Source organism: Empidonax traillii, unplaced genomic scaffold (assembly GCF_003031625.1).
Source record: "Empidonax traillii isolate 1590-97213 ecotype Southwest subspecies unplaced genomic scaffold, ASM303162v1 scaffold1265:size144019, whole genome shotgun sequence".
NCBI lineage: Eukaryota > Metazoa > Chordata > Aves > Passeriformes > Tyrannidae > Empidonax > Empidonax traillii.
Window position 1 is genome coordinate 102920 of NW_020956458.1, and position 27001 is coordinate 129920.

At 35.5% G+C, this 27001-nt stretch overlaps 1 protein-coding gene across 2 annotated transcripts; it reads right to left on the bottom strand.

Annotated features, from left to right (window-relative positions):
- Positions 1-1346: 1346 nt before the first annotated feature.
- Positions 1347-25316, bottom strand: USP12 (ubiquitin specific peptidase 12). 2 transcript variants are annotated; one of them, XM_027906242.1, is made up of 9 exons: positions 25235-25270; positions 22564-22631; positions 19423-19636; positions 15266-15492; positions 10165-10241; positions 9900-9983; positions 7290-7487; positions 5455-5533; positions 1347-3989 (listed from the first exon to the last, which is right to left on the bottom strand). In XM_027906242.1, the coding sequence occupies exons 2-9, from the start codon at positions 22591-22593 to the stop codon at positions 3888-3890; spliced, it is 1011 nt and encodes a 336-aa protein (XP_027762043.1). In that variant the 5' UTR covers positions 22594-22631; positions 25235-25270; the 3' UTR covers positions 1347-3887. The 2 variants fall into 2 exon arrangements, with proteins under 2 accessions (XP_027762043.1, XP_027762044.1); XM_027906243.1 differs by lacking the exons at positions 19423-19636; positions 22564-22631 and having other exon boundaries at positions 25235-25316.
- Between the last annotated feature and the right edge of the window lie 1685 nt (positions 25317-27001).

Sequence of the window (27001 nt, forward strand, 5' to 3'; positions counted from 1 at the left end):
TCTTTCATAATCCACATTGTGGAGGTATTGTATGCTAAGGGACAACTACTAGTTTTGAATGAACAGTTAGAGAGCTAAAAGAAGTTACGAGGAGTTTATGACATAACTGTACACAGTTAAGATCTTTCTGGTAAGGGCAAGTGGAAATTCCTGTAGGAAAAGGTAAGAAGAAACAAAACTAAATAAGTTCTAGTAAATGAAGACTGAAAATTTAATGTATTAAAATTTCTTTTAGTTACAAGGCAAATAATAAGACCATTTTTGATCACCTTAACCTACAGCTGAGAGACCAGACCAAGTAGCGCAAGATAATGTTCCTTTAATTTTAATAAGAGGATTAGGAAAGTAACTAGAGGACTCAGATATTTCAAGTTTTCAGCTTTACAAACATCACCCCTGAAAAAAATAGCCAAGCAATACAGACTTTCATCTGTATACAATCCAAAAACTGCACATGCAAGACTGCTTGTGAAATACTGAGACAGTGACATGTGGAACAAGGCAGGGTGTCCAGCTTCAAGCTGCTGCTCCAGAAGGATGCAGATCTTCTGCAAATCTGTGTTATATCTGCCAGTCCTATGCAGATGTCAAAGACTGTGACAGAGGATCTAAGGTGGCACCAAATCCCTACGTGCTAACGCGTGAATGTCATCTCAGTAGATGCAATCTGATTTATGACTAACTTCTGAAAACACAATTCAATTTAACCCTTCGTACAAGTAGCCAAACATCTAAAAGTCACTATTTCTATGCAAAGAATGACTATGGATGTGCTCATCAAAAAACCAAATACATCAGGGTCTGAACTGTGTACTCTGAGCGAAGAATGATACCAAATTATACATGGATACTGTAACCAGCTGCACCTTTTTCTTCTGATGCTGGACTCCCGTTCTTTGTCAGTCTCTCCCTATGTTAGTGCTGGAAACACTCCTATTTTTCTTTTCTTCGGTTTTTCCTCCCACAAGGTGGCGATCCAGGAAATCCCTTAAGTAATTTGCAGGCATATTTTGTAGCAAGATATAAACTTTTTTTAAGGAAACAGAAGTCCAGAAAGGACACTATTTCAAAACAATCCCCTCTCCTCTACCTCAGAAACCAATGACTTACTAAAAAACTAACCCTAGAGACGCACACCACCCAAAATATGGCTGCCATTGAACGATTTATATAACAACACATTCAGTAAGATACATGATGCAGAGTACTTAAACAGACTTCTCCTTCTGTAGCTCAGGGTAGTCAGCTTAATACAGGGAGTCCCAGATACTTTTTCAGTTCGAAAACACTGCAAAGCACAAAAGGCAGCTGACTGATCATTAGGGCTCCACAAAGGATGCAGTACGTATCTTTAGAGAACATACTTTATTTAATAGAAGTTTTTTGCTCCAATATACAAAATAAGGGACTGTCGTCCCAATTAACATTTACATAGTTACACAGCAAATAATTTCCACCATTTACAACAACTGACAACTTTCCCACACTCCTCACTGTATTACAGTCAAGAAAAATTCCTATATTGTTTTACATACCGATCAGTTATATTTCATATTTCTCTGTCTCTTTTAATTTTTTTTTAACTTGCAGTTTCTGATATCAGTTAAATTAAGAACTTACAATTATTTCAGCTGCACTAAAAGAAAAATTAAATACATAATTTGGAATACTATCTCAAAACCCCTATACAAAATAAAAGTCAATATCTTATAAAAATACATAGCAGGAGTAAAACCAGTGAAACAAAAATGTCTTAAATTTTGTTAGAGTATAAAATATGTAACAACTAGCCTCAGTTTCTAACTACAATGAAACAAACAAAAAAAAAAAAAAGGAAGAGGGAAAAAAAGAGATAAAACATTTTAAATTAGCAAAAAGTAATATGACAGTTCTTTTGCAATACTGTACCTTAAGTATGCAAAGGACTTCATCCTTCTAACATGCACCATTACCCAATTGATTTACCCCCCTAACCCTTTTTCTACTGAAAGCCAAAAAAAGGTTTTAATGTTATTTGAATCCTTCAAGAAAATTCAGTCATATTTTTCTGCACCTCCCACAGTATTTAGGCTTTACTTTACAGTGCTGGTAGATTAATCATGGTACATTATCTTCTATAAAAGAATTCTAGCCAAACAAAGGCGTTAGAAACTCTGCATCTTACAAAAGCAATTTGTTACGGTATGACAGTTGCTAAATAGCCCAATTAATTTAGTAACCCTGTTAACGATTTCTTCAATTGAGTGAACAGGTGAAGTCATTTCCTGAGCTAAAAGATACAGGTAAGTAAATAGTCAGTTACAGCAGCAGACAGGAGACATTCTTTTTAAAAGTTGTAACAGTATCAATAAAATAAGGTTAGAAAATTACAATAATGTAAAAATCACTAGCTGAAGAGGGAGTGACAAGAACATCCAAGACCTGATTGCCATAATCTGGAATGCACATCCTATGACCTTCCAGAAATTACATTCAGCTACTGTCAGACAATGTGCTCCTAAGTGAAGAATGTCAAATCACAACAGTTCACGTTTCTTACAGATCAGGTGTTTTGTCAGGATTTAATTGTTAATGCTGTTTCATAAACCTAAAGCAACGTAAACTGCCTAGTTTCAGAAATGTTCACTCTACAGGACTTGAACTCTACTTTTAAAGGAATGTGGTATCTTCAGTCTCATGAAATTCCAAGCCTATTTCTTCTTATTGCTCAGATGTAATTTAATGTTTAACAGAAGTTGATCCATTTTTGGAGAGGAAATAATATTCTTAAAATTGTTTACTTTGATCCAAATCACTCTAATTCACTTGGCGCATGAAACATTAACAAATTATCAAAAGACTATAAAGACCAGGATACCACCACTGCAACACCATTTTCTTAAAATATGCATTCTTAAAAGTCTTCTATGTCACAGTTTGATCACTTTTTCTTCACCCATTAATGAAAAGAGGATATTCTAATTTTATTAAATAAAGTACCTCAGTTAGATACCAGTTCCTCCAGAAGGAAATCTCTCTCCTGTGTTACTAATTTTTTTCAGATATTGTAGCCATTGTCTTTACAATTTATATTGGCTCTTCTTAAACATAATTGGTTTTAATTCAAATTAATATATAAATTTCCAATACTTGTTAGAATAAGGGACAATATACAAGATCCTAGAGTTACAATAATTTATAAATAAAAATAAACTATTACAAACTAAATCCTTCCCCATACGGAGATTAAAAGCCATAATCTTGACTGATTGTTCCCGATCATACATTATAAATAACGTAAGCTTCTTCAGAGAAGCAAAACATACTTGCCTCCCTGACACCAATTTACACCTTTAGTTAAACTACTACCATCAAGAAGGCAATTGTGTTGGGCCCAAATATATCTTCTTGCTTACATGTTAACCCTCTGATCCTCACCTTTTCAAACGTGAGCACAGGAAACTAACTTCACAAAAGAATCCTTTACCTTTTATACATAAACTCTGCATAAAATACAGATTTCTTATGCTCCTACTGCACCAATCTGGCAGCGCAGTTAGAACCTGATTCAAACTCCAATCAAGTCCATGAAAGGTTCTCCATGGCTTCAATGGGCTTTGAACTAGGATCACAGAGACAGTATTACCCAAATGAAAGTTCCTGCAAGAGTGGCTGGTATCTCTCTTTTTGCTTATGGGATGCAGTGGAGATGTGTAGTCAGCATGATACCTGAGCAAATAAAATGAAAATGATACGAAAGTTTTAAGAACCCCTAACTCTTTACTTAGTTGTGTGCAAACTGTGCTATTGCCCCCAGAGATCTCTGCTTTCCATCTCTTCAGTGCTTGCTCCATTCCAGGACAGACAGAATGTGAGACACAAAAATCTCTCTTCGCTACAGTTCTCCCTCAGTCCCGAGACTGATAGAAGAGGATGTAACCAGACTCAGAGTTCTTTGAGATGTCTGATGTCAACCCGTAGAATTCTTCAATAGCTTGTGCATCAATTTTCTGTAGGTAAAAAAAAAAAACACCAAAATTTAAAGTAGGAGTATCTTGCATAACATACACATAAAAATAAGTTCCACTCTAAAATAATAAAACCCAAGTAATTCTTAAACTTGTTATGTTTTGGCTTCCCCTCTGCCAGCAACTCAAAGAGGGCAGCAGCTACATAGGTTTTATGTATAAATTTTTCAGTATTAAGTGAACCTACTGTAAGTGCATTGCTTGCACAAATTTCACACAGAGAAATTTTAAAGACAACAATATCCCACTGAGACTTTATCAATGTGAAGAATGCAAATACAAACTACCATTTCTAACTCTAAGCAGCATAATCTAAACAAGTGTAGAGGAGAATAAGAAGGAAGCAAAGAATGAAGGCTAACTTTTTCTATGTTTTTCACACAGACTGCTTGCTTGTGATACTGTTAGCTTAGAAAGCCTCCTATAACCAAGATTTAAAATGAAAAATGGAAAACTTCTGTTGAGAAGGTGAAGAGCGTTGTCTGGTTCTGTCATAATTTTCAGCTATAAAAGAAACTGAAAGCAAGCTTTCTCTTGCCACATTTTAAATAGAAGGCCACTGGGCTACAAACCATAAAATGGTGAAGAGAGAAGTTTTCTTTCACTTAGGTAGATCTTACTTAATCTTACTGCCATCACTTGAAATAAAACCTCTCTCAGGAAGGAGTGAACTATTTCAACTTGATGAACTATGGGCGTAAATGAGATGATTTAGACTTAAGAACAAAAGGATTCTTTCCTTTCTCTTCAGATTGGTTATGAGAAAAAAAAATACATTACTGCCAGGTGTTGCTGATTTAGAACAAGAGATATGGCCCTGATGTTTCTGTGCAGGACTAAGGGTTGGACTTGAATGGACTTGTGGGTTCCTTCCAACTCAGCAGTGATTCTGTGAATGACGTGATACGCTACAGCCCTCTCTCTTTTCACTGGAGGAAAGTGAACTTCTGACCTTATCAAGGCATTTCAATTTACTGTGTATCTTCATAGCACACAGAGGCAATCCTTTTACTTTCCCAACAGCTCTGTGTATTTCAGTATTTGTCTTTTCCTGTGTGAAAAACTGTCCATAATGTGGCCTGGGAGGAGAACTCTTCCTGACTCTACCTTTGACTCATCCTGACAATTGAGAAGGTAAGTCCAATGCCTGTTTCTTTTTTTTATTTTTTTTAATGATGCAGTTCTTGTGCATTGTAAGGAAAATGGAAACTATTAATTTTATAAATTTAATTAATTGAAATAAAGTTATGAAAAGCACTTGGACAGCACAATCATACTTCTGTTCATGCATAAGCATAGGCAAGGGAAAAAAAAGGAAGATGACAAAACAACACAGTTATTGCTCATTTAGATTGGGGTTGAAACCTCTTCTCATTAGCATTCTCAATCATTTTACTTTAAGTAAACATATACACAAGGGGGGTACATGCACTCTGGTTGGGCTTACCTCAACAATATCATCATCAAAAAGCAACCAAAAATCATGACTCTTCACTATTGCAATATAATGTCCTCTGTTAGGGCCACTGTAAAATAAAATTAGAAAAGAACACAGACAATAACACATATGAATGTAGAAATGTATTTAATTTAATTGTTTTTTTCTTGTAGAATAGCAATACTTAACAGTAATTAAAATGGCTACAACTACAATTTCTGTTTGGATTTTCTTTTTTTTTTTTTCCTTATTCTCCACTTACATCATCTTCATAAGGTCTTACTTTTCTCTGTATTTAATACTGTTCTAAAAAAGGATTATAATTTTGAATGAGGAATAAGCAGCACAGGCATTGAAAATAAAAATGAAATTTTAAAAAAGAGGTGTAGAGAATTGAAATCAAGAAAACGTTCCAGTATTTCATAGAGAACAGATCCCAAACTATTTCTGATCTTCAGAAAGAAAAAGCTATAGAACTGCTGCTTATCTCCATGAAACTGAATTAAAGTGGCAGTTTAGAGGTCTCAAGAAGCACAGAAGGGCTCCCAATTCAAACTGTTACAATGCTCAGCTCTTCAGTTATGGCAGACGAGAAATTTCTCCACAGCTATGACAGAAAAAAAATCCACCAAAATTTCAGTGTCTTATTTCTCATCAGGTTTCAAGTAAGGAAATAATACACTTTCTGAAACAGCTGAACCTTACAACTTTACAACTGATAGTGGACAACTAGATAAAGCAGTTTCTGGAACTGCCCTGACCAGCTAACAGCACTCATACAACTTTTATGTCCAAGGAGGTCAAGCACTTGAGGGAGGGAAGGTTGCCATCTCTGAGGGACATGCCTGTGTATCAAATCACTAACACAACAAAAAAAGGGTTCACCTCCTGCCATGGCTCTGAGAAAGGAGAAGTAACCAAGACTGCAGCTTGAGTGAGGCAGACAGATAATGGTCAGAATGGTCAGAAAGAATTTTCCTTAAAATCCAGAACAAGAGTGTCCCAGGAAACTAGGGCACAGAGGCTTATTTTCCAAAACCATACACAATTGGCCAATTTGAGGTCTAATTATCTTAACTCTACTTTCTGCTCACTGTGAGAAAACTGATGAACTGGAGCAAATTACCCAAATATGTAGTGAGATCAGCATGAAACCGAGCCCAGTGCAGCCTAATCTAATGCCAGTTAGCCCTGCTTTGAGCTTTAAGTGCTTGACCTCACAATATAAATTATTCTGTGATTCTACATGTCAAGTCGTAATTTTCAACTTTGGGGCTTTTATCTACTCAATAAGCGGCTTGTAGAGCAGCCTGATTTTAAGCCTTGAAGCCACAAGAACATTTGTTGAATATAACAAAATCAAATATAAACCTAACAGTTATATTTTGAAAGCAATGAAACAAATTAATCAACAAAACTCATAATATATGGATATATTTCAGAAAATGGTGCTTAAGCCTTAAGAAAAATACCCACCCTAAAGCAAATGCTTGATAAATTAATCTTTCTATAATGCTTTCCTTCCTAAGAAACTTTTTCTTTTAGGAACTGTTTTTAAATGTTATTACTGTTATATGGTACTGTGTATTTTGTGGTTTTTTTTTTAAACGTAGTTAAGTTCATAAAAGATCTGTGATGTGAAATACAGTTATCACTTTCCACAATGAACTGTCACAGCAACAAAGACATATGTTCTGTCGGGACTGGTAGCTTCTCTGCATAACACTTTTTCTTTTAAGAGGTCTTTAAATGCGATTGATTTATAAGATACTAGGTGCTTGGTGTCATTTCTTTAAAGATAGTTAGGCTTCTACAAAAATCCCTTGCTTAAAACAAATTATTACCTTCCACAATGAACTACCACAGCAACAAGGTCATACATTCTGTCAGGATTGGTGGCATCTCCTGAGGTGTTAAATAAACGAAGCTCTAAAGGAAAAACTACTCTATAAGAGAGTTTTGTGTATCGATGGAGCTGATCCATGTATTTAAATCTCTTCAAATGGAGAGCTAGAATCATAGGCAGCTTTTTTACTTTCATCCTGGAAAAAAAGAACCAAACAAAAAAAACCAACTGTATTTCTAATATTCATCCAAAACATTCAGTCAGTATCAACAAACAGGAAACCTATTTTACTGAAGTCTTTAAAAATTTCTGCAAGCATTAAAAGGAACCCAAATAATCAGCGGTTTAAAAACAGGTCCTGTGTTGCTAAACTAAAGGGGGATTTTTAACAAATGAGAGAACTGAAAATGTATTTAAAACAATAAACCATAATAAATAAGAAGAGTCATGATGAACTCACATAATCACTTAGATCGCATAGCACAGAATTCAATTTTTAAACATACCTACACATAGCTTTTCTGAGTTCCCAAAAGCAAAATCTAGATCCCACTTGGTATACAGTGGAGGTGTTGCAACAGAGTTGTTTCAGAGATCCTGTTCCTGCTGAATTTCTCAGTAAACCAGCCAAGTCAAACAAGCTTTTTAAAACAAGCTTTGTTACACCACTTTGTCACATAAGTATTACTCCAAGTCTTCCGATCAAGCCATTCATTTTAAATTGCCAAGGGATACAAATAGCCCAGTGTTATACAGCTACCTCCTGCTACCCAAACAAGATAAGGCTGTGCTCTAGCACAATAATTCTTTACAAATGTTGCAGCAATGTTTTACAGCAGTCAAAGCCAGAAAGTGATAATCTAGTTTCACTGAGGCCTCACTGGCCCCTTTTCCTGGTTTGAGGTATTGAGATTTCACATCAGTGCCTACAAATCGTCCTCAGCCAACCATAGCTGGCCTGGCAGCAAACACAGACGTCCGCCCTTTGGGCAATAAATTTGCCCATACTAACAGAGCCACCAAGCTGAGTGCTCTGCTTCTTGGCACAGCCAACTGCCTTAAATCAGAACAGTGATGAATTTTTCAAAGTGCTTTCAGCCCTGACACATAGCTTAAAAGTCTCAGCAATACCACTCCGGTTAGAGAGATGTCTACTAAGACCATATTTTCAGAATGTCAGGAAGTATGTTTGTACAAGACAATCCTTTTTCAAAAGATAGAGGACTGTGAACAATATCCTAGAAAACTCACCTTTCTTCCCTGTTTCTCATTAAACTCAGACTGACAACAACCTGTGGGAAACCCTGCTAGACCCAAATTTTCTCCATGCCCATAAGAGAACTAGGAAATAAAAACAACTGGAGAAGGGCAGAAAGACGACAGAAGCAACTGTTTTTAGGGAGAGTTACTTTTTTATTATATTATAGCTATAATTTCTGCTTTATTCCTTTTTTCAAAACTAAATCCTCTCCTTATAATGCGAGTGTATTTAATAATAGAAGCTTTTTCAATGGTGAAGAAATTTGGTACACCATCTTTGCTAGTTGAGTAGACAACAACACAGATAAACTGTGTTACTGAGATGGAAGAAGAATATGACTGTAGTGAAACTGAACTTCGTCTCCACATGAAAACCAAAATATAAACAAGCAAAGCTGTGTTTTGCCAAGGAAGTGCCTACAGTACAGGTTTATGTCAATCCGGTTTATATTGGTCAGGGATCACATTACCCACCACACAGAAAAAGAGCTAAGGCAACAGAAAACAATAGGCCAGAGACCTAGATTCCCAACCTAACAGACACCAATTAGTAAGCTTAGGCAGCACATGAGGCAGATTTGGCAGATGAGATATTCAAAAGCTGTGTGTTGAGTCTACGTAAACCAAATAACCAGCAGCAGTGGTTATAACCAGTACAGCATTGTCAGTGTTCCCACTCCTTCAACCAAATACTTGCTCAGATAATACATACCACACGGTGCACAAAATGAGAGGTTTTTCAAATGTGTGAACAAAGCTAGAAGAATTATTAGGCAAAAAAGAATTGTTTTTAAACATAATGAATTTCAGGCTTCTGGATGATTTTCAGGAGCACTGTCAAGCAGAAGTTTAGCACAACTAACTAAACACTTTTAAGAAACCAGAAACTCAGTAAACAAAAATAGTTACAAAAAGTGTTATCAAAATGATTCTTTCAGAAACTGGAAAATAGTATTTTATTTTCAAGACAAAACCAGGTTTAAAAAGTCACATGCAATCAATGAGTTTTCATCATTGCCAGCAGTCTTTGTTTAGTCACTGAGAGTTTGTTTTAACTTGGCTTTTTAACTCAGTTTTGGTCTTCAGACCACTCTTTTTCTCATTTGTAAAATAATCATGATCAAAGGAGTCCCAAAATACTTTACATGGATTCTCATTACTCACGGAAATAGACGCATTGAATTCTAGCAAGAGGAATGCAACCAAGTTACTCTTAAGTGGAAGAAGAGCGAGGAAAATTAAGAGAAAAAGGACATTCTCTCCCTGAGACATACACATACAAAAGGAAATACAAGAGTATTTTCATGAAATGCATGGGTTATTTTTTTCCTTCTTAAGTGTGACGTACCTTTTATGTGCTTCCTGCTTACTGCGACATTCTTCACAGTAATACTTGTATTCACTGCACAGAGTTTCTGTATTGCTGAAACCCCTGGAAAAAAAAAAGCTATAAATACTAGGTTTTCATACAAGATATTCAAATAAATGTACAATATAAACATAACTTGATACACTTAAATCTACGTAAGATAGAACTGTGAGCTTCTAGTTTTATGTCCTGCTTTCTAGGTAACAGGTAAAGACAAATTACAAAAATTCAGATTTTTGTCTACCTTAAACAGTGAGTGATTGAAGTATTCTGCTCGACATCAACTGAAAGGTCTAAGAAGTCTTCATCTTTGCTGCTTACCTGCATGAAAAGAAGAACAGCAGAGCACAGTTTAAACAAGTTATCCTGATTTACTTGGTTTTCAGTGTACCATTTTCTATTGATGGAATGAGTCTTCTACCTTATAACATCCTTTTAAAAATGTTTGCAAGTGGCTTTTCTATTTCAGAGACTTACTAGATCTCTGCTTTTGATTTTGTTCAGGAAGAGAGAAGTGTATATGTGTCTGTGGGTGTATGCAGTGCCAGTTGTCATCATATTGTGTTTTCAGTTCAACAATATTAATACCAAGTTTCTTCTACACCTCACTCTTTTCAAAAGAACAGAATCCCTGGGACTCTTCTATTTAGAGCACTTCCCTCCAATTGAAAGTTATGTATTTGCATATCACAGTGTACCTAATAAACAGCACAAATATTTTGAAGCCTCTTCCTGTCTAGATTCATACTCTGAAATGAATAGCAGACAGTAAATTTGGTGAATAAGAGCTTGGGGATTGGTCTGAGAGAGGCAGAATAATGCATAGCCAATTCTCTAAAAAATGCAAAAGCAACAATTAAGCAAACCAGAAAATTCTAGAAGAAGAAAATAAATTCCACCACAAATCCTGAGAAATTATGAACAAAATCCACAGCTGCCCTGAAAACCAACTATGTTATTAAAGTTTCAGGAATTAGTGATCTGAAACCTTAACTTTTGTCTGCTAGTGTGTCCGCTCTGTATCTAGAGATACTCAATGTCACCAATGAAATGTCTTCTGCCTAGGTACAAAAATAAATGCTTTTAGAAAAGATGCATGGCTGCAATTTCTTGATTGAAAGTAGGAAAAGTGAAACAGCTACAGGAGAACTAAGTTGATCTTTAAGACATACAAGGTTTACGTTCCCTTTTCAATTCAGAATTAAAAAGAAATTGGGAAGTTGTTCTCTGATTATCAAGAAATGAGACACACAGCTCCTAAGGTGGTATACATGAAAAAAAAAAAAAAAAAGATAAAAGCAGGATGGTCAAGATAACCATTTTTGAGAATGGATACCTTAGGGTAAATCCAAAAACTTAAGACATTAGGTTGAAAGCTTCTGTTAATATCTGTGAGAGGACTGGCCAAGGATTCCTCCCATTGTTCTGTACCCTGTCTTTCCAAGATTAAGTGTGCATTTAAAAAAATGCCACTATGCCAGTACATATCATATCTACTGCATCATTTGGCTGCTGAAGTGTTAGGTTTACACTTTTGGAGAGATCACAAAACATATATGGAAAACTCCAATATGTTTAGAGTAGAAAAAAAAAAGCCACCTGCATCTCCAGTGTGCTGCATGTTTCCTATCTTCAGGGATGTACTATGGTTTAATTGTGTGGACAGTTCTTCAAAATATGCCATGGCAAACCACTTTTGGAATTATCAAGCCATAATTTGTAACACTAAGAACTCTGGTGGGAATCATCTTAGCCTAGCTCAGAAAAAAGACCAAATCAGTTATAGAAAATATTCTGTTCCTGCAGTCTTCAGCTAGGAAAGCTGGAATTAAGGAGTCATGTGATCAGTGTTATTCAGGCATGCAATTAGATAATTCTTCCTCTCTTGGTCTAATCAAAGAAAATTCCATGAAACAATGTAGATTTCACAGGCAACTTTATCCCACGCAGAAGATGTAGGGGCAGAAAAGAGATTGATACTGAAAACACAAGTTCACAAAAGAAGTATTTCCATACTCTGTGATAACAGGACCTTAAAAACCCTCTCTCACGTTAGCAGGTCCATTGTGCACTTCGGATCATGAGGAACCATTAAAGGCTTTATTGCAAGAATAGCCAAGTAGACTTTTTTCCATTTATTTTGAGAAATTATAAATTGCTTTTCTTAATTTTTAAGTTTCTTTGAACATTAGTATTTGAACAGATTTTTTTAACATTAACTCAAAAAGTTTTAATTTCAAAAAAAAAGACGAGAAAAAATATAAAAAAGCCACTCTACACTTTTACCAGCCCCTCATCCACTCCTTCCGCAAAGATGCTTTTTCAAATCAACATCACTAAGACTCAATCAACCTATCAGACTACAACCACCAATGCTCAATCACCTATAGAATTAAAAAAGATGGACATGATCAGAAAACCTCATCACTTGCAGAATCAAGGCCTGATATGTTCAAAAAGCCATCTGAGTGCTCCTGAAAGGAGCATTTGAATAATAGTGAAGAACTCAGATGTTCCGGTGTTCTGGCTGAAGGGGACGGTGTGCTGTTCTCACATCAAGGGCATGATCTGCACTCCCACAGCTCAGCTGTACTCTGTTGGCCAAAGCTGCACAGGACAGAAACCTCAGAAGGCTGACACTCATGGAATCTGCTATTTCTTACAGCTTGGAATTTCACTTGCAATGCGAATCAGCTCACTCACAGTAGAGCTTTTGCAGCTGTAGACTCCCATGTGTGCTAAGACACAAAGTAGTTCTAAAAGAAGCTGAAACAAAGGGCATTATTTATCTAGGTTTTAAGAAAAAAGAGTGCAAAAGAAAACAGGGGCATAATTAGGGTTTCTATAGCAAGAAAGAACACTAAGATTTTCCTTATTGCCTCCTCTCAGTCCCAAATGGAATTGAGCCAAAGATTTTTATGCATTGAAAAGTTGTTTGGACACAAGAGTAAGACCATCACTTGCAGAAAAACATTATTCATATGTATGGTGCTTTTGACTCAAGATAATTTCCTATTTTTGTCTGTTGAAGTACTGGCCACATTTAGTTGTTTCAAATTTAATCTTAATGAAGTCAATTATATTATTTTCTGGCTTACTGTTATTCTTCCTTCAACTGTGAGAGAAATCTGTAAAATCAATTAACTTCTAAATAATTTTTAGCTATTAGCCACAAAATTTCCATTCACTTCATCATACTGCCTCTATCAAGGAAGGGTGAAAGCATTACAACAAGAAATCACATTAAAAGCATGTAAAGACAACTTACAATCCCTTTAGTAACATATTCATTTAATAGCATGCCTTATTCCAAAAGATGAATCTTTGTTAAAGAATTGTATCTATTGTATTCCTCATATTCCACTGTCCATATTTAAATAGAAGATAAATCTTTGGCTAGTTAATTTTTTATCTTTAAGGTAGGATAACAAAATAGTGCTTCCTGGAAAGATGCTCTTTTCTATAATCAGGACAATTAAAATTAGAATAAAATTTTGCCATGCTCATTTAAGGAACATTGAGTAGGTTTGGCCAGCTGGAATATAATCATTGTCACTTTGAGCAAAGACATATTATGCTTTACATATTTAAGTGCGCACTAAATTCCAAATTCAAATTTAAAATATGCTAAGGTTATTGTCTTATCATTAATAAGCACTAATTCTTCCACTTGTGCTATGTAATCTTCTACAAGAGCTATATCCATGTACTCCTGACATTTTAAGTTATACTTCTAAACACAGGAAGAACCTAATTGCCAACATTAAAACCCCCATAGATATTCATTATATTTGACAGTAAGACAGCAGTCACAGTAATATTACTTATTTTGTGTGTCCAAAAGTGCTCATTTTCAGGTCACTGTGTTTTAATTAGACTAACTAGACAGAAGCTGATAAAATAGCTTCCAGATTATTAGGGCTTGGAAAGGCCCTAATATACCAAGACCCAATGTATATTAAAATACTGAATTTTAAGTTCAACTGTCCAAGAAGGCACAGTGGCAAACTGATATGGTGCATCTTGTTCAGCAATACATGATAGAAAAACAGAACTAAGCAATATTAGTAGAATTTTCTAAATTGTGACAGGCCTGATAACAAATAAAATATACTGGCAAAGAGCATTTTAAAATTGCATTAAGGACTGTGCCTAGATCAAAATTCTGACAGCAGTAATTCATTATGCCACAGTGAGGAAAGGTAGTGATGTCAGTCATGTGAAAAGACTACACTAAACTCAGGTTTCAAGAAGAAGAAAAAAAAAAACAGTTCAAGAACTAAAAGAGAAGCAATTGATAGTAGTCAAGAAATATGTATTAAGGAGGGAAAATCTACCAGAAAAGAAATTATGGTAGCTAAAAATCAGCACCTAAATTACTCGAAGTCTGCAGTTACATCACATATGACATTATGAAGCTATTTTCTTTGAAATAAAAGAGGTGGGTATTTCTAGAAGACGAAGAAGATTACATGTGAAATATACAGATTTGATTAATTCCTCCTTTCCAATGTCATGACAAAATATGTGCATCACTAATTAAGTTGAAGAAAATAGGTATGAAGAGTCATACAGAAACCATAGCCACTTAGCTTTTTACAGTCTCTAAAGCATAGACCATGACAGAATTACTGTAATTTTCAAATTGTGCTGTGTCTACTTTTTCCCAGTGGTAAAATTCAATTATAAGTTTTTATGAAATACATCTTTTCTCTTATTGTAGAACTTCTCAAAGAAAATTTTAGTATAGCATACTCAAAGAAAGAGTTTATTTCTCAGGGTGTATTATTACAAGAATTCCTGTGGACAGACATTTAGAAAAAGATTACTTTTTTTGCGCACTAAATTGTGTTTTTTGAGAATCCCAATCTACTGTCTCAGTGCCAAAAGCCAATCGTAGTACCTTGATTTCAATTACTTTAAATTTAAAAATTAGAAATTGATGGAAACTGACTCAGAATACTTATTTATGGAATAGATCATTAAGCATGATGCTAAGACATTAAATTTGAGAAGAATTTCACACCTTCAAATAGCAGGCTTCAACGCTCTAACTATGCATCAATTTAGAATTTTCTTATCTAAATCTTGAAGTTAAGATCAGACTGACAAAAATCCAATTGGGCATTTCCCTAATATTGCCCAAATGTCTTTTCCTACAATTCACGCATGAGCTGCTGAAATGTTCTCACTAACAAAGAAAAAAATGCAAATATTCATATGAATGTAAGATTACTAAGGAAATAAACTAACCTAATATGTTAGTCTGTTGGGATAAATGAACCATGAAACATGAAGTAGTGAAATACGGCAGAATTAATTTTACGAAGTACATACAGACTTACAGTTTCGCATGTAAGACATCTGGTTTCATTAGTTAATGTTCCCTGAAAGATTTCATGAACCCAGGTTGGGTCTGGTGGGCTATTGTTTTCATTGTCGATGTTGCCATTAGGCAGGCGACCATTTTGTTTCTCTTGTTTTCTTTCCTCTTGCAGGATATCCGCAATCGTATTTAACAGATAGTTTAAGAACTCATGTGCATCCTGCTGCATGTAGTTATCAAAAAGCTCTACAAGACAAAACAAAAGATTTTTTTAATTAATCAGTTAGTGCTATACTACAAAAAAAGAGATTTGATTAGAGTCAAATTTCAAAACCACTCCTTTATTTCATATCTTGAATCATTTATGACAATACAACACCAACCCAAAATGCATACTTGACAAACTAAGTCGAAAAGAGGGGACAGCAAGTCAGACAGAAATAACTCAGCTGATGAGAATTAACAGAAGACCGAATCATTCTGCAAGAAAACTAGGGCACAATTCAACTACATAAACAGAGGTGTACATGCAGTGCCACCTGAAATGTCACAGTTCATCCCATCCTGCCTCCAGATGCCACTGGATCTCCTACAGGGGTTTTGCTATCTCTGCCAAGATTAGGTTAATGTCTTGGATAACATCAGGCATTAGATGTTGATATTTTCCAGAAATTACCTGAGAATGTACAGTAAGAAATGTTTCATTGTCTATATGATGCTTCATTGTCCATATAGGAGGGATAAGCTCAGGAATGATGCATCCCAAAAAGAGGAATTCCCAAAAACGCCAGGAGGTTTGAATGGATGAACAACCAAAAAAAAAAAAAGAAATCTATAGGTGGTGGGAGCAAGCACAGGTAGTCTGGGAGGAATAGGTATGGCCAGTCTTTGCGAACGAAGAACCGGGGAAGGTCTTTACACCTTCCAGCCTGCGCATTGGATTTTTTAGGTGAGACACAGTGTGCGCGGAACTGAGCCCACCCTTTAATCCTGAGGTTCATCTGCCAGGGCCAAGCGAGCTTGGACGGTGGCAGTGAGGTCCTCAGGACGTAGATGGATTGCCTTACAGGGCTAACGAGCTCCATCTGCCCGGGGAGTGTCCTAACCAGGAATTGAACCCGGGTCTCGGCGTTGACAGCGCCGCGGATTAACCACTGCACCACCAGGGGCACTCTGAGCAGCCTGGGATCAGCTTAGGAAAGCTAAAGCATGATAGAATTAAACCTGGCCAGGGACATCAAGGGCATTTCAAGATCTGAAATACTGCTTCTGGAGACTGGTATATGTGGCACCTTTACTACTGGTGAACTTGTTGGATAGATAATAATGAACTCACTATGCTTTCCGCTTCATGCCCTCAGTTTGTCAACATTTCTAAGCACAATATTTTTCAGATTAATTCAATGGAAAGGGATACTTTCACTGCCACATACTTGCGATGTATAGCAATGATACAGATTAAAGCATAAATCTGATCTTTCTTACAAATTAACGCTCTTGATCATGTTCAAACTGAAAATGCAGTTAACTGCAGTCCCCTGGGATACCAACCTGAGAAATCCCCTGCTGGTAGAAGTTCTCACATGAGGAACTGGCTAAGAAAACCATAAAGGCATTGTATCAGACTGAGTAATAATTACTTATTTTCTCTCTGACCAGGAATTGTTACAAGGAAATTTACCTGCCAATTTAAAAAGCATTCTGTATCACTGGCTAATATCATACAAGTCCGTTCATGTGCAATTACTTCAACTAGCTTGCGGTCTAAGAATGTACTAAAAGGCAAGCCTTCAGGCCTGCAAAGATGAATGAAAAAGATACTCAGTGAAGGTTAAGTTTTGAAATGGATACAGGCACTCCACGGAAGTTTTACTGTCATGTACTTGATGACAGCCAGGAGTAAACTTTAAATAGAAAAAAAATTCTAAGTTATTTTTGAAGTAGGGAAAACTTGATGCCAATCTAGATCATTTGGAGAGGTTAAGCAGTGCAATAGGTCAGCCAAGAGTATGAACCATGTAGCTTATTTAATGAACTACTACACTATTTTCAATACACTTAGTTTCACTAAGTTCAATCTAGCCAACTGTAAGGTCTTTCTTTAATTGAGTAAATCAAGGCAGAACAAGAGCTACACGTCCCTTGAGGTAAAACACTTCAGAGGTTCTTCACAGCATTATATCACAGGCCTCTCAGGGCTATGTGCCCAGTCAGTAAATTAGCATGAAGTACAACAGGATGAAAGCTACACATTGTTCATTTAATGATTAGAAGGAATTTATGCAAATGTAACAATATACCTTCAAGCCAGCAGCTGCTTCCCAGCCAGTTAAACTTTATGGTCATTAATAAAGAATCACAGAATGGCTTGGGTTAGAAAGAACTTTAAAAATCAACTATTTCTTCCCCTCCAGGGATACCTTCCCTTGGAACAGGTTACTCAAAGCCCATCCAACCTGGCCTTGAACACTTCCAAGGATGGGGTGTCCTCAACTTCTCTAGGCAACCTATTGCAGTGCCTCACCACTCTCAAAGTGAAGAATCTTTTCCTAATATCTAATCTAAACCTACTCTCTTCCAGTTTAAATCCATTCCCCCTTGCCCTAACGCTAAATGCCCTTGTAAAAAGTCTCTCTCCAGCTTAGAGATGTGTAATATATGTATGTTGTATTCAGACATTGAAAATAAAGATGGAAGATCAGCTCTTTAGTCTGGAATACAGTAAGACTGTTCTCTGTTACTACCCTGGTATAGCTGGATAGTGACCGAAACAGACTCTAGACTGGTGTTGCATACCTACCTGGCTATTTAACTAACTCTTCCCAAAATTATATACCTTTACAATAAGCACTCAATAACATATATGATGCCCATGTAATTGTAGCCTGAATTCAGCTATTTATTTGTACAAAAGGTGAGAGCATCGTCATTAAAAGAGACCCAAAAAGACAACAGTTGAACCTTCACATCTGATTTCTCTAATAAAGATTTTCCAATTGCCTTGTCCCATATAGAACTTTAGTGGCATGAGATAATTACACATTACAAAGAACACTTCTTATCATGAACTCAATGGCTCCCATGGTTTACTTTCTGCTTTCCATCTGAATGATTCTCTGCATTTGTTATAATAAACTGTTTCTGTAAATGCATCAACATACACACATACTTACTCAAATATACCTGCCAAATAATGGAATGACAGTTTTCTACTCTGCATAGATAGGTGACTGACAAAGCTTTTTTTTTTTTTAACAATATTATTACGATTCATGGTGTGCATTTGCTGGAAGGGCCACATCAAATTAGGAATGTCATTATAGTATTTTATTTCTTCTTTTTCCTACACATATAGTCATCATACCAGTTAAACACTTTTTCCGTCAGCATATATAGTCTCAGAAACATTACAATAGTATGAACATGTCTTTTGCAGCAGTGTTAAATACGGTACCTTATACAGTTTATTTAAATCTAATGGTTATTTTTTAGAATAAAAAAGTTGAATTTTTAAAAAAGCATATCCAAATTGAGTAGTAGATTATAAGGTTTGATTTATATGTTTACATCAAATTATTTTCTAAACCATTTTGACCAATTAGCCTTGCAGACCAGAAACAAGAAATGTTAAAAATCTCTAGAAATCTCTTGAAATTTAGGATATCAGTTACATTTCAAAAGAAATTTGTAAAGATTATTAAGTGATTTTAAAATTCATTAATCCTTTAAAAAGCAGTTCAAGCTATATACTGCATAAATTCTGAAATAATTTTAAAATGTGGGGGGTTTTAAGCTAGATTCTTAACATCCTTTCCACACGCTCAGTTCGGGAGACTGATTCCTGCGTTCAAAAAAAATATTTTTTTAAACAAAGAACAAAGGTTTTACAGTGAATTTTGATTATAAATCTAAAATTCATAGAGAAGCAAAACTAGCAAGCAGTTTAATAAGCAGCCAGTGACAATACACTTTAGTTCTACATGAACAGAGAAAGAAAATGTTTCTCTCTCAAAATGGCTCCAGGGTTACACTTTTATTCTAGGGTTTTATTCTTGTTTATACTGCAGCACCAAGAACAGGTTCTCTGTGGAACAAATATGTAGGTATTTCACTATGTCAGTTTCAGAATTAAATAACAATTGCTATGATTATTCACAAGAAAAAGATAAAAGTTACCATTTTCTTTTCGCAATCTTGTTATAAATTTCTTCGGAGGTATTACTCCAACTTTTTTCTTCTGGGTGGCTATACTGTGGAAAAGATCAGCTAAGCATGTAAGGAGATTCTCTTTTTTTCTTGGTTGACTCTTGTATGCTAAGACTTTGTCTCGAAATGGTCGACAAAAATAAAGTGCCTGAAGAACTGAATTGCAGTAGCATGTATTCCCGAACTATAAAATAAGAGAGAGATCTATTAGTTTGCATTGTATTACTGTAGAGAGGTAAAATTAATTCCAAAGTATAATAGGGGCCAACTTTCTGCAAGTCATTTCTTTCTGACTAAGGTAATAAAGCATAATACTGTTTCACAAAGGATTACCTAGTACATTGTATGTAAATACAAGAAAAACCAAGGTAAACTGTTCGTCTCACTTGTAAATTTAATTTATTGGTAATATTTTGCATCAACTTGGGTCAAAATGTTCAAAAAATACCCCCAATTTCACAACTCCCAAAATATGCTCAGGTAAAAATATCTGTCTATGACACATCTGCCACAACAGTAAAGAACAGGCACAGCATGACCTTGTACCGCGAAGAAATTCAGCTGTAAATGGAGAGTTTCTCATACACTTCAGAAATTGGATTCTTCGATCTTAATAGCTGTCATCAAAGTCAGAAATAACTGCTTTAACCTGTTCCTACATTTTCAGTTCTCATTTTAGGGTGACAAGACTGGTATTCGGGAGTTTTCTTAAACCAGTGTGACATGGCCTGTTTAGGATTTAAACCTATGACAGTTCGTAGTTTCAAATCAAGGCTGCAAAGAAAAGAATGCCTGATTTGGATGTGTGTGTTCTGAAGGAGGCAAGCCACTGAATTGAAAGGGAGCAAGAGGAGCCAGCAAGAAAAGCACCCAGAATGTCCCCTTTGTACCAGGACACTCCAGATGGGACATTCCAGGTGTCCCTCTTCCTCAGACTCCTTGGAGTTCTTAAGCATTTGAGTCTTGTGCTCACTGACATTATCTCCAGCTCACCCCAACACTGCAAACCTCCCCATCACATCTGCGAAGGCATCGTGAGCTATTGGTGGATAAAGCCATTCTCATTTCATGCTGCTCTCCTCCAGTGAAACCCAATATTTAACACCGAAAGTGTGGAAAAAAATCTTTATAAGGCCCTCAGCAAGTGATCCAACATTTCAGCTGCTGTCATGCAACCTGCAAATTGAAGCACATACCTACTACACACATTCTGTAAAATGTGAAAATAATGTTCATATTTACATTATATATACAGATAGTAGCACATAGGAGTAGTAAATTCTGAGACTATATTGTGATGGTGAGACTTTTATAGGAAAAAGTGCATTTAGAGCTATTTTAAGAGCAGATTCTTTCAATAGGGAAAAGAAATTAAAAGCTTTTATATCTTAGGAATAACAGGGAAGTAACTATTTTTTGCTCTCTCTCAACCAAGAGAATGACAAACAAGAGCACCATGCAATTTAATCACAAAACATACAAGTTAATTGCTTTCCTTTATTTTAAATTAATGAAATAGGAAGAACTACTTTCTAAATAACCAAGACACACTCAAAGAATAAGTAAGGAGTACATTTTAAAAAATATATTAAGATGTCATATGATATCCATATTAAAAGGTGAGGAAAGCAACACTTACTATTTTTATTTATTTAAGCTAGGGGAATGCTTGTATTAGCTTCCTTGTGGTCCAACTCTGCAATCAGCTAAGTCAATGAACTTAAGAGGAAAACCAGGGCTTTTTTCCTTAAAGGTAGCAAATGAAATCACATAGTAGCCTATGTCAAAATATTTAATATTGTAAGCTAACTATCTATGAGTTTGTAATTAGAAACAGCTTTAAAAAGAGAACTACATTAAAGTGTTAAGAAAGTTCTTATAATTTAATCAAATTGGAGAAGCGCTAAAATTTCTACAGCAAGTGTCAAAAGATGAAAAGGAAGCAAATTAGAAATTTCATAGGATTCCAATTTTAAAAAGGAAGAGTTTGATGATAAATTAATTAGAACGGTAACCATGCAGTGAGAGATGACCAAAATATGAAGAACTTAGAATATGAACAAAATTCAGATTAATTTAATATGAATGTATGTTAACCTATATGCCTGTGAGTATGAAATAAAACAATCAAATTAAGTTAATAAAAGGTCTTCTTCAACCAAATTCAGAAAGAAAGTAGGCAATAGAAGACCATTTGAAAACAAACCCCTGAAGAAAATCTAATTAGTTCACATTTGTTTTATCTCTAAAGCATCAGTCTTTATTGCTTCAACACTCCAAATCTTTTAAAAATAAATGCTTCCAATCATTAAAAAAATTATCATGACACCTGTACTGAACAAGGAGGAAAAGGTAGGGAGGTTTCTAGACTCAGCAAATACGGAATTTGATAAATGAACAAATGCTGGTCTTACCATCATTATTACTTTAGTGCACATCTTTGACTCCACTATAGAAAAACACCCAACACCTTGATCCAGTCTCCCCATCACTCGCTAAACTCCTATAGTTTTCTGATTCCGGGTCTTCAATACTTGACCCTGCTCCAAACATGGCCAAGGGACACTTTCCTTCTCCCCACTCCACAGCCAGCACTGTCTCAGTGGCACAACACTGGTGAGCTCAGCAAGTGCTGAGCTGTGTTAACTTCATGCCTCAAGTTTGCCTCACAACAGTAGCAGAAAACTGTAAGACCATCATCATAATTTTGTATCTTAAATTTTCAGTCTGCATGTGATACAGAAACTCCTCTATCTCACTTGGGGGTGAGGAGAGACCATGTACAGCAGGGTTATTTTAACCAGTGTTTTCAACCAGTTTATTGCTTGCCTCCTTGTTTCTGTGAAGACCATCTTACATTGTGCATGTCTAAGGAAAGTAAAAGGACCTTTTCCCCTTTCATCAGTTTGCGTTGTTCTTCTGTTCTGAATTCTGAGAAATCAGATTATTTCCTTTCACAAAAATGCTGCATTCTCTCTATTTTCCACACAACTTTTTTTTTTCTTTTGAATTCTGAAATCAACATTACAGCACCCAAACCTTTGCGGAAATAATAAAAATGAGACAATGGGGAAATTTGCAACAAAACACTGCACATCCACGAATGCTTACAGTCTTATAGTTTACTCTTCTGATGCACATACAACTGGGAAGAAACTTGGTTGTTGAACCCCACAAATCTACAAAAACAAACAAGAGGTTTACAAGAACTCAGATCTGGTTGGAACACTGTCTTTGTGCAGCTCTAGGGATCCCCACAGCTCTGGTGCACTGGCAGCTCTGGCAACTTCTAGCTGTTGAAATGGGCCACTCCAGTAAATAGGATTTCTCCAAAACACACAGATCCATTGCAAGAGACTGAATAACCAACCTTTCTGCTCTAGAAGTCTGTTAAACGGCTAAAGAGCTACCAGAGTAGCTCTTCGAGATTAAAAATCTTACTTCATGCTCACTGGATAAAATGATTGATTTAATTTGTGAAGCACATAGATTTGAACAGTTTACATTGCTGCACTGTAGAGGAAAACAACAACGATAGGCAGACTTGATGTTCCTCATTGTCCCTTATGCATAGGACATAACACTATTAACACTTTCATCTTACCACGTATCTTAAATATTTCCTGCTGATTTAGTGGATGGTATTGTCCTTTCAAGTCTAAACTGAATTTTCCATTCCCATCAACCATCTGGTGTTCCATATGTTTCCCATAATTGCCCTTTCTTAAGTCTTCTTTTACCTCCTCAAGTTGTTCTTTTGGTATCTCCTCAGAATAATCCCTAGATTCTGCCACAAAGCTGGAAAAGAAATAAGATAGTGCTCCTACTTCCTCTTCTTCTACACTACCTCTGGATAAATTTGCAGTTCTCTATTTCAGAATTGTCATCTTTACCTGAAATCCTTTTCTTTCTTCCAGACATCTCAAATGTCTAGCTATCCCAGTTAGAACAGCTACTGACTTTCACATTATCTCCCTTTTTTCCATTACTCTGGACAAAGTTAGGAGAAACAAAATCGATAAACAAATTAGAAAAAATTAGAAGTAAATGTTAATGAACCTCTAAGGGGTTCACTTCTTGCAGCTCTTCCTACCAAACAATTAGAGAAATCAATGAAGGTAAAAGTTGCGATTTCTATCACTTCTCAACCTAACAGTACTCAATTTATTATGTAATTATCTACTATTCATTTTCATTCTGTCATTCTTTCTAAATGGCCATTGGCCATAGTTTGCTATTTTTCCTTTTCCTGACAGATTTACATTCTGCAAGCTTATTACACTTTGCATTGTGTATACTGTGTATACATACTGTGCTAGTAAACACAACCCATAGAAAAACCATTCAAGCAACAATATGACTGAATTTATTTAGCCAATGTGGTACCTGAAAAACACCATCAGTGTACCATAAATGTAATGGGATCCCATTTCACTATTTGTTACAATTCAAAGAATTTTGGTCCATAAAACTTTATTGTCTGAAGTTAAATAAGCAACATTCCTGTAGTATACAGGAAGTTAAAAGCACTCTCAGATATGTTAGCTGCCTATCTCTTATATGTGTGGTTGAGGGCAATGACTTAAAGGCAGATATCCTTTCCAATTTCCTACTCCCTCTCGGGTACAGAAAGCCAGAATTTGTTGATATTCATTATATATGAGGATGATTATCCTCTATTGAAACTTTTGTTAAGGGTACAAACTATGAAAACTTCAAGATTTGGTATACAACACAATTTTACTGTTTTAAGTCAAATCCTCTCTGGACTTGGAGAAGAAATTAGGAAAACAGTTTATCTGTCAACAGTGTAACAGATTTGAGAAATCAATTAGTGGAAAAATGGCAAGGCTAAGCTCTGCTGCAGAACTATCAAGTATTAACAGTTAAACTGATGTATTTCCTTTGCAGAGAAACAATGTATCACTCTGAGGGCATTTCAACTGCCATGAGAAAGGAAAAGAAATCTCTAATTCAAGTCATGATGTCTGAGAGGCATCTAAGTCAGCTTATCAGGAAGAGTTTACTGACTCCACAGCGTATACTCAGACTGCAGGCTCTTGAACAATGTCAGTGCTACGAGCCTGGAGGTAGAGACATATGTTACAGTAGCAGGACAACATCTAAATAATTATTTGCATGAAGAAAAGCAAGACAATGGTTCTTGCTAAATCAGTTTTGTTTAAATATGTACTTTCCGAAGCCCCAATAAATAATTTAATATCTCTTGTCAGTATAATGCAATTTCTAAAAAACGTACTTTTCATTAGTAATACTAGAAATTAAAATTTAAATTATTCCTTAAACTAACTGCTGAATCAAAGAATTTATTAAGTTTCTTTTATCACTGTTTTTTTGGGCTCAGTATTTCTTTTTAAACTTAATACAAATAGCAGATATAAATACTTCAGATTATCAACAGTTTTTCACAAATTTTTTTTCTTGTAATGTATATATTTCACTTAGACTGGCATATTATGAACTACAAGCTACATATTTTAAATAGCTTTTTTTAAGACTTATACATTTTAACAGCCTACAATAGACTTGGCCATTTTAATACCCTACAATTTGTAAAATATTCAATACAGAGTTCATTTCAACAATTACTTCAGCCACATATTTCAACAAATACACTGAATATTGAAAACATATTTCAATCATATATATATTCAAGGACTGTATTTTTCAGTGTTTTACTTATTCACTCCGTAGCAATCTTGCAATTTAACAAACCCATCCCTGGCATTTTGAAGCAACGAAATTATGGTTTGAGACTTACATTAACCAAACCAAAATAGTGCTCGTTGACTGGAAATTGTTCCGGACCAATCTCTTTCTCCAAAGCTGAGGCATTGGCGCCCTAGAAAAAAATCAAAAGCAGTAAAATATTAGTATTGTAACTACGTACACAGTGCATGTGATTAGTTGAGGAAAAAAAAAAAAAACAAACCAGAAGTTTTCTGGCAAGGATAAACGCCCAAAACCAACTAAACAACCAAAAAAACCCAAACCCTGCAAAATACCTGGTCTCAATTAAAAACATTACCTTAGAGATGTTTCCAAACACGTTTTGTTCAAAAACATCTGAAAATAAGTTATAGATATTTCCAAATATGTTGTTTTCAAAAACATCTCAAAGTTATACAATTTCCATGTATTTTCATGCAATCACATTGCTTTGATGTTCTATATTTATTATTTTCAGAGTTGAGCTTCTTCAATAACAAGTGCATTAATACAGTATTGCAAAGCTGGTGATACAAGGTCAAAAGGTGAAGTCCTCCTTAACAAGTATAATTTTCATCCTGTATAGCACATTTCAGAAAAAGTTAAGAGATGCAGATTGCTCGTAAGAAACCAAAAGACTGGTCTGTTCCACTTACAGTGTAAAAATACAAAATGTTCAAAGTGATTTGCTAAACACCTTGAACGTTGTAAAATTAAAAGACAATGTAGTACAGCCAGTGATGCTATGCGTTAAAAATGCTGCAGCCTTTGCCCAACAGATCTGTCACGTTCGATCTTCAAAGCGAAGTCAGAGAAGGTAACTGTGGTTCCCATCAATGGCTGTTGACTGAACTTGTGCAGTAAACACTGGGTTTCAAAAGAAAAGTTTGGGGTTTTTTTATTTAGAGACAGAAAAACCTCTATTCTGGAAAATTCAGAGAACAAAAAACCTAGCTTTCTATGAGCTCTTACAGTGACTGCTTTTAGAGAAAAGCAAACGTATCCAACTCTAAATCCCTTCTGTTGCAAAAAACCAAAACTGATAAATATCTCCATCAAACTAATGCATGATCATGAGTATTCCAGCAGCCCTAAGTGCAGCTAATGTAGCACATAATATACAGTAAACAACCTTGAAAACAGGTGTGACTCCTTCCCAACAAGTTGGTTCTTTACACCAAGGATATAGCAAATAACCATTACATAGGACATTACAATAAGAAAATTAAATCAAAATCACAGATTGCATTAAAAGTAGCACATAGGATTTCACAGGTTAACTACAGAGAGGGAGAAGGGGAATATAATTAAAATCAGAACTGTATCAAATGTATAAAATTAAAATGAAACTATGATGTGGCATCTGCCATGACGTGATCGTAGTACTGCAGAACTTTATGCAATCTACCTCAGTGGTTCTGAAATTGGAAACACATGGTCAAAGGCCCATCAGGAGGTAACAACTTATACTAGAATAGAGCAAAAGATAGCATAACTCCACACTTGAGAATGACAGCTCTGTTCCATTCACAGCACAGCCCCAACTGCTTTCATCAGTCACATCTCCTCCAATTAGTCAGTAAGATAAAGCATCTCCTATACTGGGAATAAAGCTGCAGAGTTTATTACTTCAGAAGCAGTTCTCAAATATAGATGTTGGTGGTAAGGAAAAGGGTTACTCTCATTTAACATTAAATCACTCAATAACCTCTGAATATTTAGGTTTGCAGCCCTATTAAAATGCACCCATGAGCTCTGGTAAGGGGGATATTATCTACAAATAAACTAGGGAAAAAAAGGAACTGTGAAGGCATTTTAT